At 53.1% G+C, this 27,609-nt stretch overlaps 1 protein-coding gene across 1 annotated transcript in view; it reads right to left on the minus strand.

Annotated features, from left to right (window-relative positions):
- The window catches only part of Itpr3 (inositol 1,4,5-trisphosphate receptor type 3), a 64,151-nt gene that overhangs the window by 26,910 nt on the left and 9,632 nt on the right, over window positions 1–27,609 (minus strand). The window contains exons 2-15 of the mRNA XM_021185743.3: window positions 21,649–21,719; window positions 10,756–10,877; window positions 8,870–8,956; window positions 7,065–7,223; window positions 6,819–6,917; window positions 6,390–6,473; window positions 4,960–5,106; window positions 4,741–4,836; window positions 4,447–4,497; window positions 4,132–4,274; window positions 2,746–2,845; window positions 2,503–2,663; window positions 2,201–2,342; window positions 1,187–1,348 (exon numbers count right to left, since the gene is read on the minus strand). Coding sequence (XP_021041402.2) covers window positions 1,187–1,348; window positions 2,201–2,342; window positions 2,503–2,663; window positions 2,746–2,845; window positions 4,132–4,274; window positions 4,447–4,497; window positions 4,741–4,836; window positions 4,960–5,106; window positions 6,390–6,473; window positions 6,819–6,917; window positions 7,065–7,223; window positions 8,870–8,956; window positions 10,756–10,877; window positions 21,649–21,719 — 1,624 coding nt within the window. The remainder of the gene's footprint in view (window positions 1–1,186; window positions 1,349–2,200; window positions 2,343–2,502; window positions 2,664–2,745; window positions 2,846–4,131; window positions 4,275–4,446; window positions 4,498–4,740; window positions 4,837–4,959; window positions 5,107–6,389; window positions 6,474–6,818; window positions 6,918–7,064; window positions 7,224–8,869; window positions 8,957–10,755; window positions 10,878–21,648; window positions 21,720–27,609) is intronic.

Below are 27,609 nucleotides of genomic sequence, written 5' to 3' on the forward strand. Positions count from 1 at the left end.
TACCAACTGAGCCTCATCCCTAGCCTGCCTTGCCTGTCTCCTCTGCGAAGGCTCAGACTCTTGCTTGCCTCTCCCCACCTGACCTCTTAGCCTCTGGAGCCATCCTGCAATTCAGGAACACCAGACCCATCTTTGTGACTGGACTGAAAGGGTCCCCAAGCAACAGTGAGCCTGTGGGATAAGGTACCCCCACGATGTTAGCAATCATCTAAATGGCTAAGGCTATACCCTAACCAGATGGTCTTGTAATCCATTGTAGGACCTGGGCTGAGATCCTGGGATGCTTCACTCTGGCCCCCTGTCCCAGTCACTCATCTGTTTAAACCTAGAGCACAGGTCAGTTCCTAGAGACAGACTTGGGGGGCGTCACTAAACCCCATTAAATATCTTTCTTACTAATGAGGCCACATTGAATAAGTCTCTCTCTCTCTCTCTCTCTTCCCTCCCCTTCCTCTCCCTCCCCTTCCCCCAGCTTTTCACCACTATTGGTGTCTTTAATAACAGAATAAGCAGTTGAACCAAGCATTTCTTCCAGTTAGAGAACTGGACAGAATCTGAGCCAAAGAGGGGTACAGTTAAGGCCGTGAGGCCAGGCTTCCATCCTGTGTTCAGTTATTTTGTGGGCCCGGGAGAGGAGTCTACACTGGAGAGAAAGCAGCCTTGAAAAGCTCACTTCAGGGGGAGATGCAAAGGCAGCCTGCCAGGGCTGAAGGGCAGCGGTTTTACCTTACACGGATTCCCTTACACAGATTCTAAGCTGTGATCCGGCCCTACCAGGGCCTTGCCTGCTTAGCAAGACTGGCTAAATGGTATAAAATAAATAGTGAGAGCTTGGTTCAAAAGTGACAAATTTTACACTAGGAGGTGGCACACACCTTTAATCCCAGCACTCGGGAGGCAGAGACAGGTGGATCTCTCTGTGGTTTGCATAGCGAGTTCCAGGCCAGCCTGATCTACACCGTGAGACACTATCTCAATTCAATGAACCAAAAGAAGATGAGGAGAAAGATGCAGTATTTTAAGATAGCAACACCAGAGCCTAGGGCAGGCTCTGTGCACCCCAGAAATCAGTCCCACCATCTGGTGCCCTCCTGTACTTGGTGCCTGACTGCCCTCTGTGCCCACAGGGACCCTGCTGAGGAGAGAAGACAGGGCTCATGTCCAGCAGGGACTGTGCAGTGCCCACCTGGTTCTTGCGGTAGTCCTCCTGAGAGTGCCGTAACACCCGGTAGCAGAGACGGAACATGTACTGGTAGGGGGCGTTCTTCTGGTCAGACAGTTCCTCCAGCCGCACTAGTGGTCCTTCACCCCCCTTGTCACGGAATGGAGCCTTCAGGATGCCAAAGATCTGAGGGGTGTAGAGAGTGAGATGGACTCTCCTGTCCTGCCTGCACCCCTCGTCATTCCAGGAGCCCTGACCCTAACTCCAGAGCTTCCCTTCACAGAAACCCGGAGCTATCTTACTCAGCAGGATCCCAGCCTCTGTGGGCTTCAGGGTCCTCCCTCCATAATGAAGACCACAGTTCTCCCGCAGGAGGAGTCAAAATGAGGTGGTTCCTGCTGGGTACTTAAGGAAGTGCCTGGCACGTGGTCATGGCTCAGGTACATTTTCCTCCAATGCTTGGGACAGCACCTCGGCCCCTGCCTTGCTTGCTTGCTTGCTTGCTTGCTTGCTGCAAGGGCTCTATTCCTGATCTACATCCTTGGCTCCTCATTGGTAGGTTCTCATGTGCTCTACCGTGGGCCCAAATCCCTACCTCTACCAATGGCTGGATCTAGGCAAGGACTCTACCCCTGATCCACACCCTGGGCCCCACATTGGTCAATTCTAGCATCTACGACTGAGCCATCTTCCCAGACCCCTGATAGAAAATTCTAGGCAGGCATCTACCAGTGATCCATGCCCCTAGCTCTTTACTGATGTATTCTAGGCAGATACTCTAACCTAGCCATGCCCCAGATCATGCCTGGAGGATTCCAGGAAGGCTATCTCCCACTGAGCCACACCCACTCCATTACACCTTCAGTAAGAGGCCTGAACCCCATTAGAGAACCATGAGCCCCACTAGAGAGCCATGAGCCCCACTGGAGAGCCATGAGCCCCGCTGGAGAGCCATGAGCCCCGCTGGAGAGCCATGAGCCCCACGGGAGAGCCATGAGCCCCGCTGGAGAGCTATAAGCCCCTGAAGAGCACACACACCTGCTTAAGTATGTTCTGCTCCCGCATCAGCTTCTGCCGCTCCCGGTTGGGCTTGGTGACCATGATGTCCAGGACATTCTGCCCATTGTTGGGAACATCGCTGACAAAAAACACCAAGTCCTCCAACAGCTGGATGACAAACCTGGCGAAGGGTCACACCAGAAGCATGAAGAACTGAGGGGCCAGCTCCCAGGGGGCCTGCCAGCATGTGCTCACATAGGCAGGCAGACTCACTCTGACCCTGCCAGCCTGCCCTCCCTGGACCCCACACTGCCCACAACCCCATCCCCATCCCAGCGTACCTGCGGTCGTTCTGGCTGATGAAGCCTTCGTTGAGTTTCTCCACGGCGCTGGCCAGCATGGAGCTGGCGTCATTGGCAAAGTCCAGGTCGCGGATCTCCGACACGGGAACCGACACAATGGCAAAGGCCTCTTTGTCCTCCTTGGTGGGGCATGTGCCCAACTGCGGAGACAAGGGTCAGCGGGATGCCAGGGCCATGATGCAGCCTAGGCCCCAGCCCCACACATAGCACAAGGGCTCTCACCATGAGCCGGATAGGCCGTTCCTCCTCCACATCGATGGGCGCGTTGGTACTCTGGATCCAGGTGTTGGTGCAGAGGTGCCGAAGCCGCACGTAGGAGTTCCTAGGCAAGAGGACACAGCCGATGAGCAACGGTGCCACGCGACGGTGCCACACACCGTGGCTGCTTTCTGCTCACCACTCCCCATAGCATCCTCTTTCTCTGCACCCCACACCTCCACAGTATGGGTACCAACAATGGGGGCCCTGCCTCTGCTGCTATGCTCTGAGACACACAGACCTTGGTGCACCCTTAAACTAATGCTCGCTGGTGTACATGGGGTGAGAATGCACCCAGACAAAGCAAGCCCCAAGAGTGTCAGGTAAGAGACCAGGGGCTAACAGTTCATGAATTCCCAGGAATCCTAGTGACAGACACTTGATTTACAGATGACAGACCAAGGCAGTGAGGACTCATGGCTAGAAGACACTAAGGCCGGGATGACACAGAATTCTGTCTTGAGGCATGCACACGTGTGTGTGTGTGTGTGTGTGTGTGTGTGTGTGTGCGCACATGCATGTGAGCATGCGTGTGCACCTGCATGTTCCCACGTGTTCACGGTATACAGAGATTTGAGTGCACGTATGTGCTCATGGCTGGGGGTTGGCATTGGGTCACTTCCTCCATTGCCCTCCACCTTGTATATAGAGAGGCAGGGTCTCTGTTGAACTACAGCGTCTAGTTAGCCGTGCTGGCCACAAAGGTTCCCAGTCTCTGCCCCACGCTGGGCGGCAGGCCCCCCTCGCACCTGGCTTTCGAGTGCGTTCTGAACATCCAGACAGATGTTCATCCATGGACAGAAAATGGCTCATTTGCAGAATCATCTCCGCAACCCTGTTATATTTCCTTTATTTCCTTCTACGTAAAGACAAGATCTCCTGAAGGCCCGGCTGGCTTCACATTCACTACGCAGTGGAGGATAGCCTCTGCCTCCTGCATGCTGGAATTACAGGCATGAGCCACCTCCCTGGCTTACATACTGATAGAAATGGAACCCAGACCTTCGTGCCTGCCGGCCGAGCACTCTACCAAGCAAGCTGCAGCTCTAGGTGTGATATCCTACATTCTCGGGTTGGCAGGACCTTACAGGCATGGGACTCTGACCTCCCCAGCCAGTGTCTGGGTTCTCCAGGCCGCCTGGCTGAGAACAAACGTTCACACCTTGTGCCTGAGCACCTAGCTGGGCCGGGCCAAGAGGCTGAGAAACATCTGTATAATAAGCACAGGGCAGACCTGGGGGCAGCCCACGGAGCTGGTCCTGCACACAGGCCAGCTGCAAATGGGTCTCAGAACTGAGGCTCCCAGGGGCCCCAGAGACAAATGGCCTCAAGCAGGCAGCACACACCTACCGGGGCACGAAGGAGTCGGTTTTCTGCAGCGTGGTGGGGTCCAGCTCGAAGAGAGATGCGATGTCATTCCCATGTGGCACAGCCACCAGACGGTACTTGATCTTCTCGCCCGCATTCCTGCGGCCAGTGCGGCCCTGGGCCCCCTGGGATGAGGCCACCATGTCAGACTAGGTCCAGTCCTTCCTTTCAGGCCCCAGAGCAGCCTTCTCCCTACCCTCTACCTATTTCCCAGGTTCCTTGGCCTCCCTTCCAGTCTCCACACCACTACCTCCCCATCCCCCCATCCCTCTCAAGCCCCTTGGCCCTGCTCCTTACCGGTCCGGCTGCCTTAGGATCTGAGACGTCACCCTTGTAGCTGGGGTTTTCCTAAACAGGTGTACAAGGTGAGAGGTGGTTACCAGACACTATCAGCACACACACACCCCAACCAAACACAGGGTCACCCCAGAAGGTATTTTCCAACAAGGTATCTACCCCAGGCCCGAAGTCCACATGACTCCCGGGAGAACTGTACAGGGGCGCCCACCATGGTCCCTTCTTCATAGGCCCATGGGTAGCAAGCATACACGTGTGAGCTGCATCCCCTGCACACACAGATGCCCCACTCACCTCAGCGGCCAGATAGTTGCCCGTGGCCAGGTGCTTGAACCTGTACAGACCGTTCCAGTGTCCGGCTCCCCCGCGGCAGGGGTCGTGGTGGACCACCTGGGGGCACGCAAGAGTGAGGAGAAGAAAGACCCCAAGAGGCCTGTGGGAGTCAAAGTGCCCGGGTCCTCTGGCTATAGAGAGTTCTCTAGGATGTAGGGGGAGGGGGGGCACTGTTCTCACCTCCACCTCCCAGAGTGCGTTGGAGCTGGTGGCCGAGGTGGCAGACTGGCGGAGCGTGGTCCGCAGGAACACCTGCAGCTTGCCCCTGTACTCATCACAGGTCAGGAACTTCTCCTGCTCCGCGTGGAACAGCCGCACCACGTCTCCCTGAGGGTGGGTGGGGTTAGAACATGGAGTCAGATGTTCACAGATATACCTTTAGGCTCAGGGACCCTGTGTAGGGCCTGGTCCCTCAGATGTGGCCGGCAGGACTCCTGTTGCTTATCCAGGAAGGTGAGCTGAGAGGGAGAAGCTTCCGGCCACAGGACAGCAGGATGCTGTTATACCCCTCTACATCAGCTTCCCAAATTCCAACCCGCCTGGCACCTCCCACCCTTATCAACTTCCAAGCCCCTCTAATAACCAAGTCCAGGAAGGTGGCATGGACACTCCCTCCTCCTCCTCCTCCTCCTTCTTCTTTTAACATTCTCTCTCTCTCTTCTTTTTTAAGATTTATTTATTTTATGTATATGAGTGTACTGTAGCTGTCCAGACACACCAGAAGAGGGCATCAAATCCCATTATAGATGGTTGTAGGCCACCATGTGGTTGCTGGGAATTGAACTCAGGACCTCTGGAAGAGCAGTGGACATGGCACAGAGCTGAGCCTGAGGGCTTGTTTTATTTGTGCTCAAATGTGCCACAGGGAGGCTTTGTGTGTGTGGGGTGGGGTGGGGGAGGAATGGGGAGTTCTGACTGATGCTGGGACAATATGAAGGCCTAGTGGACAGAGAGGGGAAGCACTTGAACAACACAGTCTGCTGGGGAGAGCGGGGACCAAGAGAAGGACAAGGGAGGCAGACCCTGGAACCACAGACAGGAAGAAGCAAACTGTGTGCCTGTGGCTTCTGGGCAGGGCGGCCCCCCTCAAGGAACCTGCTTTGAGGCCCAGCATCCTCAAGGATTCCCAGACTATTCCAACTGGAGTGCCTCACACTCTACCCTACCCCTAGCCTGCCTCTCCACCAGAAACTTGGTTTTTAGGCTTCACAAACATCCCCTGCCTCAATATGTATTCACTGCAGGTGTAGCAAGCTGCCCTCCCCCAGCCCCTCCTCCTCTCCCAAGTACACACATCAGCTGTTGGGGACAGAGAAGAGGCCCTGAGCCCTGACGGCAGGCAGGAGCAGCCTCTCCCTGCCAAAGCTCGGGGCACAACGTGGGGCCCACAGAACAAAAACCAGAGACAGGAAAGGCTGCTCAAGGGATCTGGGCACACTGAGGTGGCAGACAGGGCAGGGAGGACTCCAAAGAAGAAAATGAGGCAGAAGAGACAGCGGGGACACGTTGGGACGTGCCGGGGGTAGAGGGAAGCTTAAGGGGTTACAGAGCTGAGGTGGTCATTTCCTGGGAAGAGGAAGGGGCCTGAGGGGGAGGGGCTCCGGACTTACCCCCTTCAGCACCTCCTCCAGGTGGTCCCGGAACTGCATGAATAAGTTGATCTTCCAGCTGGTGTTGCAGTTGACAGAGTTGACCTGCGGGGGGCAGCAGGCTGGTGGCACGGCTGGCAGAGCCAGTTGCCTACAGTGGACAGTGCTGAAGACCAAGGAGGGGAAAGGCGAAAGGGGAAGCCATCCCAGCTCCTGTCGTAGGTGGCTCAGGGTGCTCCCCGCAGCCAAGGTGAGGCCAGACCCTTGTGGCAGCCAGAGAGTGGGGCAAAGATGAAATCAAACACACCCACCCCCGGGTCAGGGGCAAGGTTGGGAAACAGTGAGGCTCAGGGTCCTGGGACATTTGAGGGAGGGACACCCACACAGCCAGGGGTCTGTGACCAGCCCTCAGCCCCAGGACGTGCCCCACACACCCCCAACCCCACTCACCTCTTTGCAGCCAGCATTATCACTAAGCTCATAGTTGCTGGCATGTAAGGGCTGCCCAGCATTGACAGGATTCAGGATCACCTTGTCCCCCACGACCACCTTTGGGGGACAGACGGGGCAAGGTAGGTGAGAACAGAGGCACATTTCCCTCCAGGGTTCTATCCCTTTGCTCTGTGTCCCTTCTAAGAAAGGACTAGAACCTCTGGAGTATGGTCCACACCTCCGCCTGGGCCCCTCCGTGCTCACATTATCCCCATTGCTCCGAAGCTTCCAGAAGGGCTGGATGAAGAGCCAGGAGCCCTCATTGCCCGTAGCATCCAGAGTCACCCGCATGGCATTCTTCTCCAGCAGGGCTGGCAGCCGCTTATTCACGGTTAAGTATTTGTTGCTCTTCATATGCAGAAGCTAAGGCACAGGTGGGGCTGGAGTGAGGTCACCAGGCCTGAGAGGCCAGGCCCTTGAGGAGGAGAAGGACGCTGGGCCCTTGGTCACACAGGGTGTCAGATGTATTATCACAGGAGGATACACAGAGTCACAAACAGCCACAAGCACGCACACCTTGTCACAGGGGAGCAGTTAGTCTCAACACCGCACGCCAGGTCTGTGTGCAGCTCAGCGGGAGACGACCTGCCAAGCATGCACAGGTCTTGGCTCATCCCGCACCTCCACGAAGACACACAAATTATGCATGCCTTAGCTCCTGTCATCTTGTCCCTAAACATAGTCCAGGATGACCCGAGACTTCTCACCCTCCTCCCTGCACTTCCTGCGCGAGCGCTGGGATCACAGGCGAGCACCACCTGGCCTATTTATGAGATGCTAGGGATAAGCCCAGTGCTTTGCTTACACCAGGCAAGCACTCTACCCATTAAACTACATCCCCAGCCCTGGTTAATCGAACACAGAATCTTCCAACAATCCCCAGGGGCAAGGGTTAAAGCCTTAGGTGGGCTCAGAAGCTTTGCCCTGGAAAGTTGACTCCATTGATAATGCTGGTGAGCTGCTAGGGTCCAGAAGCTTCTAATCAGAGGATGGACTATCTCTGAGAGGTATCTCTGAGGCGGCAGGGGAACGGACCCACTAAAGCCCCACGCTGTCTCATTCCTGAAAGACTTAGATTGTTCTTATTAAAGCAACAAATCTGCTTCTGAAGATGCCTGTCTACCTTCATTCCCACATCACCTCCATCAAACCTGATATAGCAAACGCTATCACTAGCTGGCTTTATGATTTATTTTCACTTTATGTGTATAAAGGTTTTTCTTGCATGGATGTATGGCCACCGTGTGCATGCAGTACCCACAGGAGCCAGAAGGGGGCAGTGGATCCCCTGGAACTTGAGTTACAGATACTTGTAAGCAGCTCTATGTGAGCTGCTGGAAGGGTCCTCTGAAAGAGCAGCAAGTGCTCTTAGGCACTGAGCCATCTCCCCAGACCCCACTGGGTGGGTTGCAAGTGAGTAAATGAGGCATAGGGAGTTAAGGAATTTGTCTGACGTCACAGCACTTTAGGAATGGCAGGGCCACACTGAGATGAGACCCTAGCTATGTATGAGCTCATGACCCCTAAGCTAAAAACACTCCCCTAGGCACAATACCAAAGTGCAGTCGGAGATACAAATACCACACACACACACACACATACACGTGAGCACACCCATACACATATATACATGCACACACAGACACACACATACATGCACATGCACACCCAGACACATACACACGACATGTACACATACACACACACATATACATAAACACACGCCGGGCGGTGGTGGCACACACCTTTAATCCCAGCACTTGGGAGGCAGAGGCAGGCGGATTTCTGAGTTCGAGGCCAGCCCGGTCTACAGAGTGAGTTCCAGGACAGCCAGGGCTACACAGAGAAACCCTGTCTCGAAAAACCAAAAAAAAAAAAAAAATACATACACACACAGAGATAGCATACATACCCACTCACACATGCACACACATACACACATGCATGCACATGCACACAAACACGTGCACACACGAAGGCAGGGAGTGGCGCTCTGCGCCAAGGCACACCTGAATCACGCTGCCATACTTCACCACGTCCCCGTGCACCTTCTTGTTCTCTGTGTCATTTTGCTTCTGCTCCATCTGGGCTGCATGCTGCAGACACACAGGGCAGGGAAGGCTCAGAAGCTGCTCCTCTCAGAGGGAGATGCCTGCATGTACATGCTATATGCGTGTGCATGTGTGCGTGCACTTGGACCCGTCTCAAGTGCTGCAACCAGGAGGCTCTTCATGGGGTGACAAAATCCCTTCCACTAAAGCAATGGCCTAGAAGCAGAGAGCAGCCAGTGGCCTGACAGTTCACCCCATCCTGGCGGGCACTGTCCCACAGGACCCTGAGCCTCATGCCTCAGCTACTTAAAACCTGAACGTGCTCCCTACCCCACCCCATCCTACCCCGTTCTCCAGGATACCTCCACTTCAGGCTAAGCAGGGCAAAGGCCACTTCCCACTCCTTCCTTGACCCCTCCAGAGAGCCCCTTCCCTTTCCTGATGCTGCACCAGCCCAGGCGGCCTCAGGGTTGAGCACCATTACCTCTCAGGGGATTCTCATAATCTGCCATCCACCCAGAACCTCCCCGAGGAAAGGCCTCCTCTATCAGACAAGCACACCCTGAGCACAGTGGTCCCTCTGTGCTTCCTGCCCCTCAGTGCTAAAACCAGGCCAGGGAGGGCTACAGTGGCTGCCGCAGGGCCTTGCATTTGCCACACGTCCCTCCACAAAGCTACAGTGTGGGGCTCTGACCCTGAGGCTCAGATGTGAGCCATCAGCTCAGCCTGAGAAATGGCCCCACCCTGAGGACCAGAGCTCGGGCAGCCCTTCCAGGCCTCCCTCCATGGACAGGTCACAGCTACAGGGAGGGATCCACCCAGACCCTATTTTAGTCCCACACCCACAGGACAAGGGGCTCAGAGGCACACACAAGCTGCTGACCCTAGTCCAAGTTTCCCATGGCCGATGTCAAGACCAGGGCTAGACTTCAGCGTTGTTAGGAGAAACTCAGAATATGAGCTGAGTCTCCACTCACAGGAGTCCATGGCCCTTCATCACCAGGCCCAGCACCTCAGCTCTATACATGTAACCAAGAAACACAAGAGACATCAAAGACCTAGGGGTTGCCTTAGCTGGACTCCAGACTCACAGTGTGGGCTGACCGGTCCTGTCGAGGAGCTCTGAGCTCCAGGTCTGTAAGGAGCCGCCCTCACATTGGCCATTACAAGATGGCACTGATGGCACTGGCACCTGTGTTCTAAGTAGTAAACAAGCAAGCTTCGCATGTGCCGGGGTAGTTTCCCACCCCATGTGCTCTGCCTTCCCTGTGACGACAACTCCGGCCGATGGGCTGCAGCCAATTAGGGAGCGACACGTCCGAGGCGGAGGACAGTCCTCCATAAAAGGGATGGGTTTCCGCCATTCTAGATCTCTCTATATCTCTCTATCTCTCTCTCTGGCTCTCTTCTCCACTGGCTCCTGATGGGGTAAGCAATAAAGCTTGTGCTGCAGAAGATTCCGGTTGCCCTGAGCGTGTTCTTACCAGGGGGACACACAAAAGCGCGGGCAATACAGGTCTATAAAGCAAATGGGAGCGAAGGCTAGACCCACGGCTCTCAAATTAGGTTCCCTGGAGACATACCTCCAGGAGTGACTCGAATCCCTGAGTGGCTGTCTGGGTGGCTCATATCTAATCGTTGAGTCATGTGCCCTGACTCAGGGCAGGAAAGACTTGCACAGACTCTGGGTGCCTGCCTAGATGGGCACTTCTCTTCCTGTTTGTCCCGACTCATGGCCCTTTCCAGCAGCCTCGCCGCTCAGTGTTTTTGAGACTCTCCTCGCATGCACGAGGCCTGCAGTAGCCCTGTCGAGGAGAGGCCCTACCGTGCAGCCGTATGCATACCTGCAGCTTCTGCAGCAATACCACATCAGCAATCTTCTCTTTGTCCTGTTTAGTCTGCTTGGCTTTCCAGTACTGTTTCTGTGCGGAGTAGCGGTTCATGGGGCACACTTTGAAGAGGCAATCTGGGTGGGATAGGAAGAGATAAGGGCCCAGTCAGAGCTCAGAGCTTCCTGCCCACTAGGTAGAACAGGACAGAAGAGGATAGAAGCTGATACCTCAGGGGCTGAAGAGATGGCTCAGTGCTTAGGAGCATTGACTGAGCAGTCATGTGGCAATGTAACCCAGCATCCATGTAACAAACGGAGGCAGGGGGGCATCCACACAACACTATTACCCCAGCCCCAAGGGGAATGGAAGAGTAGGGCTTAGGCCTTTCAGCTTCGCTGAAACAAAAGCTCCTGGAACACACACACACACACACACACACACACACACACACTGGGGTCTCAGGAAACAGGGTAGGAAGAGAAGGTGTTCACTTGGGGGAGGACAGACGCCCTTCTCCCTCTAGCAAGGTGACCAGAGGTTCTTGGCCTCACTCTGCAGATGTGGACAGATGTTCACACCTGCCTCATTCCTTAACAGACCTCCCCACTTCCCCGGTTTGTCTTCATCTCTTGGATGACTCAGATATCTAACTGTAAGGCTAGATCATCCCCGCAGGCTGGACTGTTTTCCTAACACCACAGCTTGCTCAGTTTCTCCCTCCGCCCTATAGACAGATACCAGCACTACCGGCTCCCTGGAGACCCAGGCTCAGCAAGCCCCGCCTCTCAGCCTCTGGACTCCAGTCAGGACAAACTCACGGTCCAGAGACACAAACTGCTACTGAAATTTTCATTTTGACCAAGAAGCAAAATACCTGTCATTCCCATAAGAAATCTTACTACGATACATCCCAAAGGCATGATCCAAGTTATGTATTCTTTCCCTAAGTCATCCTTCCTATATTCACCAACTGCTACTAATGCCAGGCTCCTGTGATTCTTTGAGAGATTAATCCGTTGACTGGAGGAATGCAAGTGTACTCAGAAGTCTGCTTCGCTGATCTCTAGGTCTTTTGTAACCTAAGAAAATTGCTAATCAAATATAACCACGACATATGACAAAATTTCAGTTATTTACTATAAACCTAACCAGATTATCATAGTCTGAGTAACTTTCACACAAAGATCATATTTGCACCATGAGAGTGCTTAGGGCTTCATAAGAATTATTAATTATTCATTTTTCTCATTTTTATAATTACTAACATCTCTCTAAGTGAGTTTAAGCTATTCACATTTGATTAATTATTGGAATATTTACATTTTATCTTGGTATTTTCCATTTTTTGTTTTTTTCTGAGATTGAAACTTTCATTTTCTTTTCCTATCCATCGCTTCATGGCATTTTTGAGTACAGGGCTAACTTTTAACTTCTGAATGTTACGACTGACCTTGTAATGTAGGTGTGTGACGTTAAACTTTAACTGGTATGGTCTATATGCAGCTTCCTTATTTGAGAAATGATTACACAATCCACTGTGCTACCATATCAGAAATAAATCTCTAAATGTAGACACACTGGGGGAGGGGGGAAGCTTGTCACTTTTGTAAGCCCAAACTTCACAAAAAAAAAAACAAAAAAAACGGTATCCTGAATTTCTGTTTAGCCAAAGGAGGCCTCAGTTGGAAAAGCCTAAAGTCTGATGGAAAGGAAGAATGTTCTCCAGGGGCTGTGCGTGTGAGCATCCCAAGGTCTGAGAGAGCGAGCAGCCTTTGCACCGAGCACCCCAACATCGGAAGAGCCGCGGCCTCGGGGAAGCCGCCGCTGATCATCAGACCACAAACTCTGGGGGGGCCAGAAGATTTTTACCAGGAGAGCGCGGGGCATGGGGGCAGAGAACATGAAGAAGTCACAAGGACAGGACCCTCCTCCTATAGTCCCATCATGTTCTCCCTAAGATCATGTCCCTCTCAAGGTCAGAGCTGGCTATCAGGCCCTGGGAATCTAAAACAGATAAGTTCTCCCATCAGCCTATGGGGTTCAGAGGTCCTGAACTATTGAGGGGAGAAGTAGAGAAAGGCTAGTTTCATGGAGGAGGGGGAGGGGAAGGGGAAGAGGAGGAAAAGAAAGAGGGGGAGGGGGAGAGGAGGAGGAAGAAGAAGAAGAGGAAGAGGAAGGAGGGGGAGGAGGGGAGGAGGAAAGAGGGGGATGGGAAGAGGGGGAGAGGGAGGAGGAGGGAAGAGGGGATAGAAGGGGAGAAGGAAGAGGAAGGAGGGGGGAGAAGGGAGGAGGGGGAGGAGAAGGGAAGAGGGGGAGGAGGGAAGAGGAGGAAGAGGGGAGGGGGAGGAGGAAGTGGAAGGGAAGAAGGAAGAGAAGGAGGAGGAAGAGGGAGGGAGGGGCAAGCAGCAATTCCTTAAGCAAAGAACACTTCGGGGCCCCATACCAAGCCCGCCTCTCCCCCCCCAGCATGCAGGCAGTCCTTCTACTAAGATGCACCCCACATATAGGAGCGCTCACCCCTCAGGACACAGCTGATGTCTGTCTGTCCTCCTACTTCCCAGGTCCTGAGTTTCCACCTCACCCCCAGGCCCTCCACAGTCAGAGTTGGTGGTAAGCACCTCTCCTCAGTTATTCCCCAGCCTCCCGCTGTCTACCCAACTTAGTTTTGTAAGACTTCATTTTAAATTATGTGTGTGGTGGTGGTGGGGTACACATGTGGGTGCAGGTGCCTGAGGCCAGAAGAGGCTGTCAGCTCCCCGGGAGCAGCAGTTACAGGCAACTGTGAGCTGCCTGACCCGGGAACTGAACTCTGATCCTCCAAAAGAGAAGTGTGCCCGGGCCCCTTACACTCAACTCTGAAGGCAGGCTGGCCCCATGGAAGGAACGTCACATGTCACTGAAGAGTCAGACCTTGGATGGACAGGAACCATCCTCACACCCGAGAGAGGAAGAGGATGTGAGACACCTTCCTGCCCTGGTCCTGAATCTTCCTGGAAACTCCCAGAACATGTCAGATCCATCTGCTTGCCCTGCAGAGACCCTCCCTTCGCCCTAGCCACACACGGTGTCAGTGAGGTCTTATGGGATAGCAGTATCTTGCGCTGTGCAATGTGCTTTGGCCAAAGGCAGCTGTGTCAGATCTCTAGGGTTCAGAATCTTTTCCACAAACTTCAGGGACGAAGGGAGACAGGAAGTGGGCAAGGAAGCCAAGAGCTCACATATCACAGGCCAGGAGGAAAAGCTGAGGAGTTTCCTGGAGACCCAGGGTAAGAGCTGCCACAGAAGCCCAGTCACTGACTGTGAGAAGCCCGGGCAGAGCTGGGCATGGGGATCAGATGGGAGAGCGCTTTCACGGCATGCATGAAAGTTCCGGGTTCCATCGACACAGCCCTCAGGAAGTGGAAGATGAGAGGCCACGTGGACTCTAGATCTGTGCCACCCCCAGGGTGAATGACAAGCACTAGAGGTGGTCACAGACACCCTCAGATGAGAAACCTCCCAGGCACTACAGGTCTCAGCAGGTCTCAGAGAAAACCTAGAAATACACTTTTCTGTGATGTCTCTTAGTACTGAGATGGAACCCAGAGCCTCACACTCTGCCACTGAGCCACGTCCTCAGCCCTAGAGATAAGCATTTTTTAGACATTTATTTTCACATATACATACGTATACATATATACATATACACACACGCATGCCACATGGTTGGAGCACTGGATACCCTAATGATGGCATTAGAGGCAATAGGTATTGGAATCTCAACTCAGATCCTCTGCAAAAGACAGCAAGCCCTCCCCAACCACTGAGCCATCTCTGCAGCCGCAGAATGAGTAGGTTTTAAAGGTGCTTAGCTGGGGGCTGAAGAGGTAGCTCGAGGGCTGAGAACACTTGTTGCTCTTGCAGAGGACCCGGTTTTGACTCCCAGACCCTCACATGGTGACATGGTGGCTTACAACTATTGATAACTCCAGTTCCAGGGGATTCAAAAACAGTAATAATAAAATTTATATTAAAAAGAGCAAGCCGGGTGTGGTGGCACACGCCTTTAATCCCAGCACTCGGGAGGCAGAGGCAGGCGGATTTCTGAGTTCGAGGCCAGCCTGGTCTACAAAGTGAGCTCCAGGACAGCCAGAGCTATAAAGAGAAACCCTGTCTCGAAAAACCAAAAAAAAAAAAAAAAAAAAAAAAGAGCAAGCCGGGTGTGGTGGCACACGCCTTTAATCCCAGCACTCGGGAGGCAGAGGCAGGTGGATTTCTGAATTTGAGGCCAGCCTGGTCTACAGAGTGAGTTCCAGGACAGCTAGAGCTATACAGAGAAACCCTGTCTCGAAAAACCAAAAAAAAAAAAAAAAAAAAAAAGCCACATCATCACATCAGAAGGCACAGGGAAGCCACACTCCAGGAAGGAAGGGGGCTGCAGGTGACACTGTTACTACCCAGCCTGCTTCTGGCAGCATATGTAATAAACCATACAGAGGGAGGGGGAGGGAGGGAGAGAGGGAGGACGGGAGGGGAGGGGAGAGAGGGAGGGAAGGGGAGGGGAGGGGAGAGGAGGGGGAGGGGGAGGGGAAGGGGAGGGGAGGGCCCCTCTGAAGCAGTGCACAGTGGGGCCCTGATACCAGCAGCTGGTAGGCTGAGGCAGGAAGACTGCTGCCAAGCTGGAGGGCAGCCTGGGCTGAACAGTGAGTTCGAGGCCAGCTAGGGATACAGAATTAGGCCCTGTCTGGAAATAAACAGACAGAACCAGAATGAGGCCAGGGGCGGGGGGCGGAGTGGAGACAGAGACAGGCAGAGACAAAGACAGAGAAACAGAGACAGACAGATACACAGAGATTGATTGCCTGACGCTCACCATACATACAACACACATGTACCTCAAGGACTTTACCCTAACTGTCCAGACCAGGCAGGAAAGGACACCGACAGGAAGTTCCTAAAAGGCCAGAGTCACAGACACTAAAGCAGGAGGAGGAGGTGGGTAACAGAGCAATGGCTGCACAAGGACCACGAACACCACAGAGCTGAACGCAGGATAACGGTGAGGACAGAGTGGGAATGAAAGGTCAGGAGTTCAAGGCCACCCTGACCTTCTCAGTATGTGTGTGTGTGTGTGTGTGAGAGAGAGAGAGAGAGAGAGAGAGAGAAAGAGTGAGTGAGAGAGGGGGGGTGGAATCTTTCTTTTTCTTTAAGAGATTTGTTTTTTTACTTTTAATCATGGTATGGACCTGTGCACAAGACCGTGGGTGCCCTCAGAGGCTAGGAGAGACTTGCAGGCCCCTGGAGCTGAAATCACAGCCATGCAGGCTCCCCAGGGTGGGTGCTAGAAAGCCAAATTCCGCCCTTTGTAGAGCAGCCAGTGCTCTTAACTGGGGTCTCTCCAACCCCAGTGAGGACGATTGTTTTGTTAAGTATATTTCACCACAATTAAAAATAAGTAATTTTTTCTAAATAATTAAAACCATGGAATTTTTAAAAACACTAATATTCACATCATTTTTCAAGAAATGGGACACATTTTTTAAAAAGGAATTTTTAAATGAAAAAGAGAAAATGGGGCCTGGAGAGATGGCTTGGCAGTTATGAGCTCTGGCTGCTCTTGCGGGGACTCTAGGACAAGTGTCTCAATCTGGACCTCCAGTTCCAGGTGCTCCAGCGCCCTCTTCTGGCCTCCAAGGGGACTGCACACACATAGTGCACAGACATGCATGGAGTTTTTGCCTCATAGACAAAAGCAAAGCCGTCAGGAGCACACACTTAAATCCCAGCCCATGGCAGGAGAGGCCCGTGGGTCTCTGTGAGTTAAAGCCAGCCTGGTTTACGTAGAAAGTTCCAGGCCAGCCAAGACAACATAATGAGACTCTGTCTCATAAAAATTAAATAAATAAGCCAATAACAGTAGTGATAAAGTAAAAATTTAAGAGAAAAAGGATGAACTTGTAGGAGTTGAACCCAGGGTCTCACAAATGTCAGGCAAGCAGCTATGCAGCCGTGGAATTCTGGGAACTGGCCCAGTGTGTCAGGCCTTCGACACAGTCGTGAGGACCTGGGTTCAATCCTCAATACCCACAGTCAGGGGCAGCAGCAGACGCCTGTAACCCCAGCTGTGAGGAGGAGGAGACAGCATGAGCCTTGGGATGTGCTGGCCAGCCAGACTAGCTAAATCGATTACCTCCAGACTCAGTGAGACCCTGCCTCAGAAACCAAGGTGGAGAGCAGTTAAGGATGACACCCAGTATTGACCTGTGGGCTCCCCGAGTACATGCACATACAGACACTTTAAAATGCTCAGCCTCACTAGAGATCTGGAATACCAACCGAAGCCCATAAGCACTGTGCTCGCAGCCACTGCACGAACACCAATGGCCTCCTAGCAAGGAGTGATGGAGATGGGCTATGCACAGAGGCCTCCGTGGCCAACGGAAAGCTGGCTATCCACAAACCACCCATAGTGGACACAACACAATATCACACTCTGCAAGAGTGTGCCCTCTACTGGTGGGGTGAAGAAACTACACGGGTACTGAGATAGCCCAGGCAAGCAGACATGTTGGTCACAACACACCTGTGACCTCAACACAAGGGAGGGAGAGGCTGGAAGCCTGCAAGGTCCGGGTTAGTGGGAGAGACCATGTCTCAAGACAAGAGTGCACAGAACCGATTCAAAACTCCTCATCCGTGCACGAGTCCATGGGTGTAAAGGTGGTGTCGTCCACGAATGGGAACTGAGCTTGGCGGCCATCAAGAGGTAAGCCAGTGAATAGACTTGCAACGGACACTCTACAGTAATTAGGGTTCAGCCACAGGCAGCAGGGGTAATTCTCACAGGACAGCAGGACAGGACAATGATTCTACACACAGGCTATCTCTGTAACACATGTCAAAACCGCCCTCATGTTCCTGGCTCTGTCCCTAGGTCAGAATGGCAACAAGCACTTTACACCAGGACCCTGAATGACAGAACCAACTTCTTTTTTTTTTTTAAAGATTTATTTATTGATTATATGTAAGTACACTGTAGCTGTCTTTAGACACTCCAGAAGAGGGAGCCAGATCTCGTTACGGATGGTTGTGAGCCACCATGTGGTTGCTGGGATTTGAACTCTGGACCTTTGGAAGAGCAGTCGGGTGCCCTTACCCACTGAGCCATCTCACCAGCCCCCAGAACCAACTTCTTGTGTGTGTGTGTGTGTGTGTGTGTGTGCATGCGCATGTGTATCTGTATATGTTTATGTTTGTGTCTGTTTGTCTGCATGTGTGCATATGTGGTGTGTGTATGTATCTGCATGTATGTCTGTGTATCTGTCTGTGTCTGCATGTGTCTGTGTATATCTGTATGTGTTTGTCTGTTTGTGTGTCTGTGTGTATATCTGTGTCTCTGTGTCTGAATATGTGTCTGTACGCCTGTGTGGGTATCTGTGTGTGTCTGTGTAGTCTTGTGTTTGCCTGTGTGTGTATCTGTGTGTATCTATGTGTGTGTGTGTATCTGTCTGTCTGTGTGTTGTCTGTCAGTCTGTGTTTTCACCTGCACATGTGGCAGCCAGAAGCTAATTTCCGGTGTCTTCCTTGATCCCTCTCCTTTTTGGTTTTTGGTTGGGTTTGGTTTTTCAGACGCGGTCTCACTGTGCAGCTCTGGCTGGTCCGGAACTTGCTATGCAGACCAGGAAATCTGAGCTCCGCCTACCTCTGCCTTCAGTGCTGGGATTAAAGGCGTGTAGAGCCCATGGCCCACTGATCTTAACTACCTGACCACTGGGATTACAGGCATGAGTCACCTCACCTGGCTCCGAAGTAGGTTTTTGTTTGTTTTTGTGACACAGCTCCCTGCAAACTAGGCAAGAGCTCTACCACAGAGCTCCTCCACCAGAGCTTGGGGAGCACTCTGGAAGAGCAGGGGTAAATGCTGGAGGAGGAGCACCCCTCTATGGAAGCAGAGGAAGGCATCCTCATACTCCTCCCCTCACTGGTCTGAGCCACAAGATGACCTCAACCCACTGAGTCCAGGTGTCTGTGCCTGAAGGAGTGCGCTCTGAGCTTCCTGAACGTCCCCTGATGCAAGGCTGCCGAGCCCTCCCCCACTGGTGCCCCCTCCCTCACGGGCGGAAAAGGGGAATGGGCTAAGGAAGGGAGGTACCACGTGGACCAACACCAGCAGCACAGAGTGGGCACCAGGGGGCTGAGCTGGTGGACGGCACCTCTAGCACCAGCAGACTGGGCATCCCTTGCCAAGTCTGGAAAGAATTCCCCAGACAAGCTGAGGCTTGGGGTGATGCAAGCAGTGGCTGGAGCTGAAAGAACACACGAGGAGCCAAAGCAGACGGGGCTTTACCGGCCCTGCTGAAGAACCTAGAAGTCAGCAGGGACCTGGGGTGGGGGCTCAAAGGGCACAGTGAACAACAAGCTGTGGGCAACAAGAGTCCTCTGCAGAGACGGGTCTCACCCCAAGACGGGAGGGCAGAACACGTGGGGCTCCCTGAACAGTCTGATAGCCACCTGACCACTTCTAAATGTCTGCCTCGACCCCCCACACACACACACACACATCCCACACACACATCCCACAGCGGTGCTAAAACCACAAATGGCAGGCCTCAGGCAGGCGAGGCATTTCAGTCTCCCTGATGAGGTTGGAGCCCTGAGTCTGGTCCCGAGTTCTAATGCCGTGACTTGCACCTGCCCTCTAGGAGCTATGGAGAACAGACCCTGTCCAAGACCAGAATCCTTCGGGCTCAGCAGGACCAAGTGGAGCCTGGGGTCCCTGCCACGCTCGGCTGTACAGGCCGAGCCAGTGACGCCAGGAGGATCTCAGGGGTCCCAGTTCCCAAGCCCTGGGAAGTGACAGAGATGGAGGTGTGGGAAGAAACCAGGCAAGAGGGGTGTTTGTTCTTCTAAGTGGCCTTCTTGTTGTCAAAAACTGGCCCCAGATTGTCTGCTGGAAGCCAAGGGTGTATCTTCCCCTACCGCACCCACTTCTCTGTCACCTTCCTGTCACTCCATAGGCCTACAATGATACACACCTCTGGGCACAGTCCCTCCCTGTGCTGGCAGCAGCCAGGGGCCCCAGGGGACATTCACTTTTTTTCTGCTCTCTCCCACATTCCTCTCTCTTTTCTTCTTCCTTCCTCCCTCCCTCCCTTTCTCCTGTCCTTTTCCCACTTGCCCAAAGAGCTAGGAGACAGAAATTGCCAATAAAACCAGAAACACAAAAAGCCAGACTAAAATCCTGCCCCCGCAGAGCCAATGTTCTGGTAAGGGACACAAATGACAAACCAGAACACCAGAGGCTGGGTAGCTCAGCGGGTGACAGAGCTTAACTTACAAGCCTGACTGCAGTTCAATCCCCAGACCAGGAGAGAAAGATTCCCCGAAAGTCATCCCCAGACCTCCACACGTGCCCTGTGACCTGCAGTGATGCCCACACACGGTGGTAAAAAATGTCAGCACCGGGACGCATCAGAAGTTCAGAACCATCTCGGCTTCGCAGTTAAATCTGAACTCACCCAGCTAAAAGCCTGAGAGAGACGGGCTTTGAGAGAGAAGAAGCGAGTTACACAGAACACAGAGCATGCTGGGCTCAACTGATGCAGAAAACTAAACAGAGGAAGAACAGGAGTCAGAGAAAGCCACACTGGAGCCAGGGACCTTGAGCCAGTGGAAGCTGAGCATAGTGAGAGGTGGGGGCAAGCAGGGCAGAGGGGACAGACAGCAAGTGAGGGGGTGAGGGCTGGCTAGTCACTAAGTGGAGGAGGCTGGTGTAGCCAGAGGGAGGAAGGAGAGTAGACGATGTAGAACCAGGTATGACTGTAGTCGGGGCAGAAGAAGGCTGGTGGCGGTGGGGAGGGCTCAAGGCTCACTCCCACACAGCTGCTGAGGCACACCTCAACCCATGACATCGACTTAGACAAAGCCCTGACACAGCAGTGCAGTGATAGACGCATGCGTGGAGGAAGAGCTGCCTCGGGGCCCTCTGCAGGCCAGGGTCTTCAGGAGCAAGCAGCCAAAGGATGGAGTCCACCCCTGCCCAGAAGAGCAGCTGCTCTGCAGACCCGGTGGCGTCACACTGGCGTGTTCCTGCCTGCTCGCACCACGCCCAGGCACCAGCTGTCTGGCGCATGGCAGCCTCAGCCCTTTAGGTAATCCCCTGCTTGGCCCAAGAACAACCAGGTGATCCCTGTGTCCAACCCTGTCACTTCCAGGGCTGTGGAGCCTTCTACCATGGAGGATAGGAGCCCCCTTGAGGGACAACACTTGACCAGGCCACAGGATGAAGCCATGCTTGGGGCCTGGGGTTTTACCCAGGAGGAGACACACATACACACACACACACACACACACACACACACAGCCAGAGGCAGGTAGATATTCAGAGTTAAAAGGTCCAGTCCCAGCCGGGCAGTGGTGGCACACACCTTTAATCCCAGCACTTGGGAGGCAGAGGCAGGTGGATTTTTGAGTTTGAGGCCAGCCTGGTCTACAGAGTGAGTTCCAGGACAGCCAGAGCTAAAGGTCCAGTCCCTTCACCTCATACATGGGGAAACTGAGGCACAGGAAAGAGTTCTCCTTTGAGTCTCCTGAGGCCTAAGCAATTGTCTTTCCCAGCTTCTTTATTCCCTTAGAGAGAGAGAGAGAGAGAGAGAGACATACAGACAAAGAAAACCCTGTAGTCCTGTAAGGGTGAGTGGCAGGGAATTCGGGAAAGATTGGGCCCCTGGCCAGAAGTGGGTGTGCCAGGGAAGGGGGTGTGGTCTTGGATGGAAAAGCAGAAATGGACCACACTGAGTCAATGCAGTTGGGGCCCAGGTTGACGCGGATCACAGAGGATGGTCTCAGGCAGTCTGGTGTCAACAGACCTGGTACTAGGACCCTGTGGCCCGGGAGGGATGCTCGCAGCTGGAGTGGAGGTCTTACCTCGGAACTTCTTGGGGGGGTTGTCCAGGTCCCCGGCTGCAGGTTCCACCACACAACGGTCATCCACCAGCCTAGGAGATAGAGCAGCTGGGTTAGAGGGAGGGAAGAAACTCATGTCCCTTGGAGCAGGGAACAGCAAATGGGATGAAAAACGACAGACAGACAGACAGACAGGATAATAAAGTTCATACTTCCCAGTCTCAGCTAGGACCCAAGCTAGGGTCTGAAATTCCTTCTTCTAGCCATGGCTGGGAACTGAATCCTGCATCCCTGGAGGGTATCCATCCATGCCCCCTTCCCCACCTTCCCCGTTCATCCAGGTACCCATCTGCCCATACATCCACCCAGGCATCCGTCAATCAATCCATCACCTATACTTGCACCTACCCATACGTGCATCCATCCTTGCAACCACACATCCGTTCATCCACGCACCCACCCGCCCACCCATCTCCCCATTTACCCATCCACCCACATGCCTCGGTCCATCTACCCATCCCTGCACCCACCTGTGTTTCAGGCCCTCCACCCCAGTCTCCAGGAGAGATGATTGTGAACCACTGTCAAGACCAGCTCTAAACTCAGCCCTGTGTAGCAACTGCTCCTGAATTCCTGCCAACTTCCCAGCAAAGAACTGGCCGTTGGCAGCATTTTACCAAGAAGACTGCACATGATTTGCCTGAAGTCACAAAGCAAGTATCAAAGCCCACGCCACTTCTGCACTCTTTGTGTTGGCTAACCAGGCCTTGAGGTGTGACCTCCACAAACTCTCTTCATGATGTAGGATCCTTGCAAAGCCTCCAGTTGATCCCAGCATCCCTGCGTACTTTCATCTCTCCAGATGTGGTCACTGTACCCGGTGATGCCTTCAAACCAACATGTGGCCGCAAGCTATAAACCGTGTGTGTGTGTGTGTGTGTGTGTGTGTGTGTGTGTGTGTGTGTGTGTGCGCGCGCGCGCGCGCGCGCGCCAAGCATCCAGGCAAGCACCTTTACCAGCTTGCTGAATTCTATGAGTTTGAGCCGTCTGTAGCAGGTCTCCCATGTTCCCATGTGAATCATGTTATAGGGTCCCTGAATTCTGATAGACAGCTGTCAATCAGAAAAAACAGAGAGAGGCTGGTGACTGGCACCGCGAGTGGGAGGCAGGGGCCCTCAGCCTGTGTCATTGTCGTCTGGCACTAACTCCATGCAGATGGTATTGGAGTTCGGTTGTAACGTAGGCCTCCCCCTGGTGGCCAGCCTGAGGAGCTGGAAGGCTGCCTGATGTTTGCATACACTATTTAATTTTCTAAAACCACTTTGCTACTGTTTCCATTTTGCTAGCAGGGAGCCAGAGCCGGGAAAGGTTAACATCACAGGACTGGACTTGGAAGGCAGGCTGCCCAGTGCTAGCAGGTGCTTCAAAGACCTCCACAGTGACAGATGGAGAAGGGGCCACAGCATCCTCCACCTTCAAGCCTCCAGAGCTCTCTCCCTCCCCATCTGTGCACCTGTCACAAGTCATGCTGGCCACACGAACAGCCCCAGAGGGCTTCTCATGTTCCCTGGTAACACCTACACTCCTGACCAAAGGATCTCTCTTCGAAAATCAAATGCATTGGGAGCAATATCAGCACAGCTGGGCTCCTGTTCTTCCACAGAGGTCATCACACAGTCCCCACCCCAGTCCATGACAACCCTGCTCTTATAAACACTTCAGCTAAAACTTCAAATTAATCCTCAGCCCCTCTCTTCCACCAGCTTCGGCTCTACGGTAGGGTCAAGGCTAGCCCGTGTTATATGAAGAGTCCCTGTCTCGGTGGGTAGAGAGGACTGGGGGTGTATCGCGGTTGGCTGAGTATTTACCCAGCATGCCTGGGTTCAACCCAGCACTGAATCAAACTGGGCACAGTGATGTATATCTGCAATCCTGGCAGGCAGGTAGATGTAGGAGGGTCAGAATTAGGTCATCCTCTGCTACACAGTGAATTCTGGGTCAGCCTGGGCTATGTGAGACCCTGCCTCAGACAACAACAAAAGCTGAATCTAGCCTTCGCTCATCACTTCTGGTGCCAGGCCAGACAGGCCCTTCCACTCTCAGCTGAATGCCACTAACTGTCTCCTCTGCCTCCTCCCCAGCTAGCCTGCTCCCTACAGGAACCAAAGGAAACCAAGGTCTGGGGTGCCCCTGCTTAGCATACTGAGGTCCTGGGCCCCATCGGCAGCATCGGAAACTGGTACAAAAAAATTAAAGCAGAAGTTTAGGCATAGTGACTCGTTCTTTAAATCCCAGCTCTCAGGAGGCAGAGGCAGGTGGATCTCTGAGTTCAAGGCCAGCCTGGTCTACAGAGTGAGTTCCAGGACAGCCAGGGCTACACAGAGGAATCCTGTCTGCTCAGAATCCCCCAGAACCATCAAGCAAACAGGAAGAGGGGACAAGATGGCTCCATGGACAAAGGTGACTGCAGCCACATCTGACTGCCTGAGTTAGATCCACAGGACAGGCATTGTTGGAAAATCAGCTTCCTCAAGTTGTGCCCACATCTGCAGGAACATGCATGTTTCTGACTTTCCCCAGGCCTGCTCTGGTTCAACCCCACTGCCCCCTGCGGGCTCCTTGAAACTCCTAGGGCCCTTCACCCTGCCTCTTCCTCTCCTAGGACTCGCTGCTTCCAGTCACCCTCACTTCCTGCAAGTCTCAGCTCAAAGGACCCAAGCCTACAGAAGACCCATTCCTTTTAAAACTGTAGCCAGGTTTGGTGGCATACACCTCTAATTCCACTTCTTGGGAAGTAGAGGCCGGAGGATCAGGAGTTCCAGGTTATCCCTCACTACATAGTAATCTGAAAGCCAGCCTGGGCTACATAATACAGGGCTACCCCATAAATAAACAATATAATCTGTGCACTGCTTCATGGCAGGCTGCCCTCACCTTCCTTTGTTCTGGTTCCAACCTGGCACTCACTGCCACGATAGATGTGTAGATTCCACAAGGATGGGGGTATGTACTTTGCCCTCTGCATCCCCTGTGCCCAGACCTGCAGAGCAGGCTGCACAGAACGCATACTGAGTAGGTGAAATAATCCATTCTACCAGCAGTGGAGAGAAGAACATAAGACAGAAAGCAGGGTCCCTTACTCAGGGAGTTAAAGTCTCATTGAGAAGACGAGTCACACACGGAGAATAACAAGAGGAAGATAATGCGTTGGCCCCAGCGGAGGGTCCCAGGGTGGTGGGTTTTGTCTGGATTTAGGACGGGAAAGGTCAGAGCGTAACCTATCAGACCAGGTGTGCAAAAGCCCTGGAGCCGCTGAGGTCTTGAATAATGCATAGAATTTCCTGTAAGACATCCATGAATCACAGCAGCTGGCAGGCTCTCGGCAAAGCCAGAAAAGAAGGGACACAGACATTGTGCTGGGGGAGGGGAGAGACACTGACCAGGACCTACAAAAGCCCCTGCCAAGGGTGTCAGAGCCTTCAGAAAACATGGAAGTCACAGAACAGAGGAAGATACAGAGGCGCTTCCCACTGCCTACTCTTGGCTGGTATACAAGGCCTCGTGGGACAGGAGGGAAGGAAACTTAGAATCCCCTTCCCAGGCCTCTGCCCGGCATCCTGGAGACCCTTTCCAGGTCACTCCTACAGGCCATGCAAATAAGCATGCACATGGTTGCCGCCCATGCAAGCCAGCCTGGTCTACACAGGGCTATCTCTCTGTTCCCGCCCTCACTGGCTTAGCCTGACACCCATGTCCACACAGCCTAGGGTCTTCAGAGCAGGGAGGCCACATGGAGCTACTCAGAGAGGAACCAGAGCCACACACGTGCAAAGAGAAGCAGCCCTGAACTACAGGGCACAGAGCCAGCAGCAGCCACGGGAGCAGCTGCCCCTGCCCCCAAAAACATGGAGTCAGAAAGGGGGGCAGGGGGGACTTTCAGGGCACCTCACTGGTTCCATCCAATGACCTTCTGGAGCCTGTCTCAGGGATGAGACCCTGCTGCCTTTCTTTTAAGATTTATTTTATTCATTAGAGAGATGACTCAGTGGCTGCTCTTCCAGAGGACCCAGGTTTGATTCCCAGCTCCCATGTGGTGGCTCACGACCCCAAAGTACCCAATGCCCTCTTCTGGCCTCCATGGGCACCAGGCACACAAGTGCTACACAGACATACATGGGCCAAGCATCCATCCACATACATGAAAATAAGTATTAAAAAATAATAAAAATAGCCGGGCGTGGTAGCGCACGCCTTTAATCCCAGCACTGGGGAGGCAGAGGCAGGCGGATTTCTGAGTTCAAGGCCAGCCTGGTCTACAAAGTGAGTTCCAGGACAGCCAGGGCTAAACAGAGAAACCCTGTCTCGAAAAACCAAAAAAAATAAAAATAAAAAATAAAAAAAATAAAAATGTCAGGCAGTGGTGGTACACACTTTTAATCCCAGTACTCAGGAGGCAGAGGCAGGTGGATCTCTGGGAGTTTGAGGCCAGCCTGGTGTACAGAGTGAGTTCTAGGACAGCCAGGGCTATGCAGAGAAACCCTGTCTCGAAAAACAGAAAGAAAGAAAGAAAGAAAGAAAGAAAGAAAGAAAGAAAGAAAGAAAGAAAGAAAGAAAGAGAGAGAGAGAGAGAAAGAAAGAGAGAAAGAGAAAGGGAGAAAGAAAGAAAGAAAGAAAGAAAGAAAGAAAGAAAGAAAGAAAGAAAGAAAGAAAGAGGGGCTGGTGAGATGGCTCAGTGGGTAAGAGCACTGACTGCTCTTCTGAAGGTCATGAGTTCAAATCCCAGCAACCACATGGTGGCTCACAACCATCTGTAATGGGATCTGATGCCCTCTTCTCATGTGTCTGAAGACAGCTACAGTGTACTTATGTATAATAATAAATAAATCTTAAAAAAAAAAAAAAAGAAAGAAAAAAGAGAGAGAGCCGGGTGGTGGTGGTGGCGGCGGCGGCAGTGCACGCCTTTAATTCCAGCACTTGGGAGGCAGAGACAGGCAGATTTCTGAGTTCGAGGCCGGCCTGGTCTACAAAGTGAGTTCCAGGACAGCCAGGGCTACACAGAGAAACCCTGTCTCGAAAAACCAAAAAAAGAAAAAAAGAAAGAGAGAAAGGAAAAAGAAACAAAAAGTAATAATAAACTCATGTGTATGTGTAAGCGAATGTCACGTATGTCATATGTGCAGATGCCTGTGGAGCCCACAGGGGACATTAAGCCTTGGAGGAGGTTGTGAGCCTCCCTGTACTCCCGCTGAAAACTAAGTTCCCATCCTCTGTCCTCGGCAAAAGGAATATTTGCTCTTAACCACTGCTGAGCCCTCTCTCCACTCTAGTCATGCCCCTTTTGTTGAAATAGCGTCTACAGGATCCAGGGCACCCCAACATGTCTCTCAAGTCTCCCTTCTACCATTCCTGAGCATTACAACTGAAGCAGCCCTGACCATGCTGTGTGACCTGATGAGGTGTCGGGGCGGGGAGGGATACCATTAACAGATAATGGGAAAGCCCTTATCAGATGGGCTGCCAGGGAAACTGGGGACCAGAGACAGGCCTGAAGACACCAGACAGGTAAGTTACGGTGACAGCCTAGAAAAGTGTCCCCGGATTGCCAGCTGGGCCTTAGTCCCACAGACCCCACCCAGCCGCAAAGTGAAACTCCCTACATCCAACCACCCACTATCACCAAGGGAGGTGAGCACTGCCTCGTCCCGGCCTGCCTCAGCAGCTATGGCTGGAACACTGAGCCTGGGCCAGATGCCCAGGGCGGGTGGAAACCCACAAAGGCACCCCTACTCCTCCCCACCCAGTGGGACCGCATCTCTGGGTGTAGCTTTCCTATCCTCTCCCAGGTGGACAGCCACGTGTGCACACCTGGCATCCGAACCCAAGCCAACTCTAAACACACCCCCCTCAGGTCTTACCCTCCACTAGGGTCCCTCCGTCTGAGGTCCCACTGTGCACCCTGGTCTTATTGTCAGTTCCCCTCAT

The sequence above is a fragment of the Mus caroli genome, unplaced genomic scaffold (genome assembly GCF_978045245.1).
Source record: "Mus caroli unplaced genomic scaffold, Mus_caroli_1 scaffold_18, whole genome shotgun sequence".
NCBI classification, from domain to species: domain Eukaryota; kingdom Metazoa; phylum Chordata; class Mammalia; order Rodentia; family Muridae; genus Mus; species Mus caroli.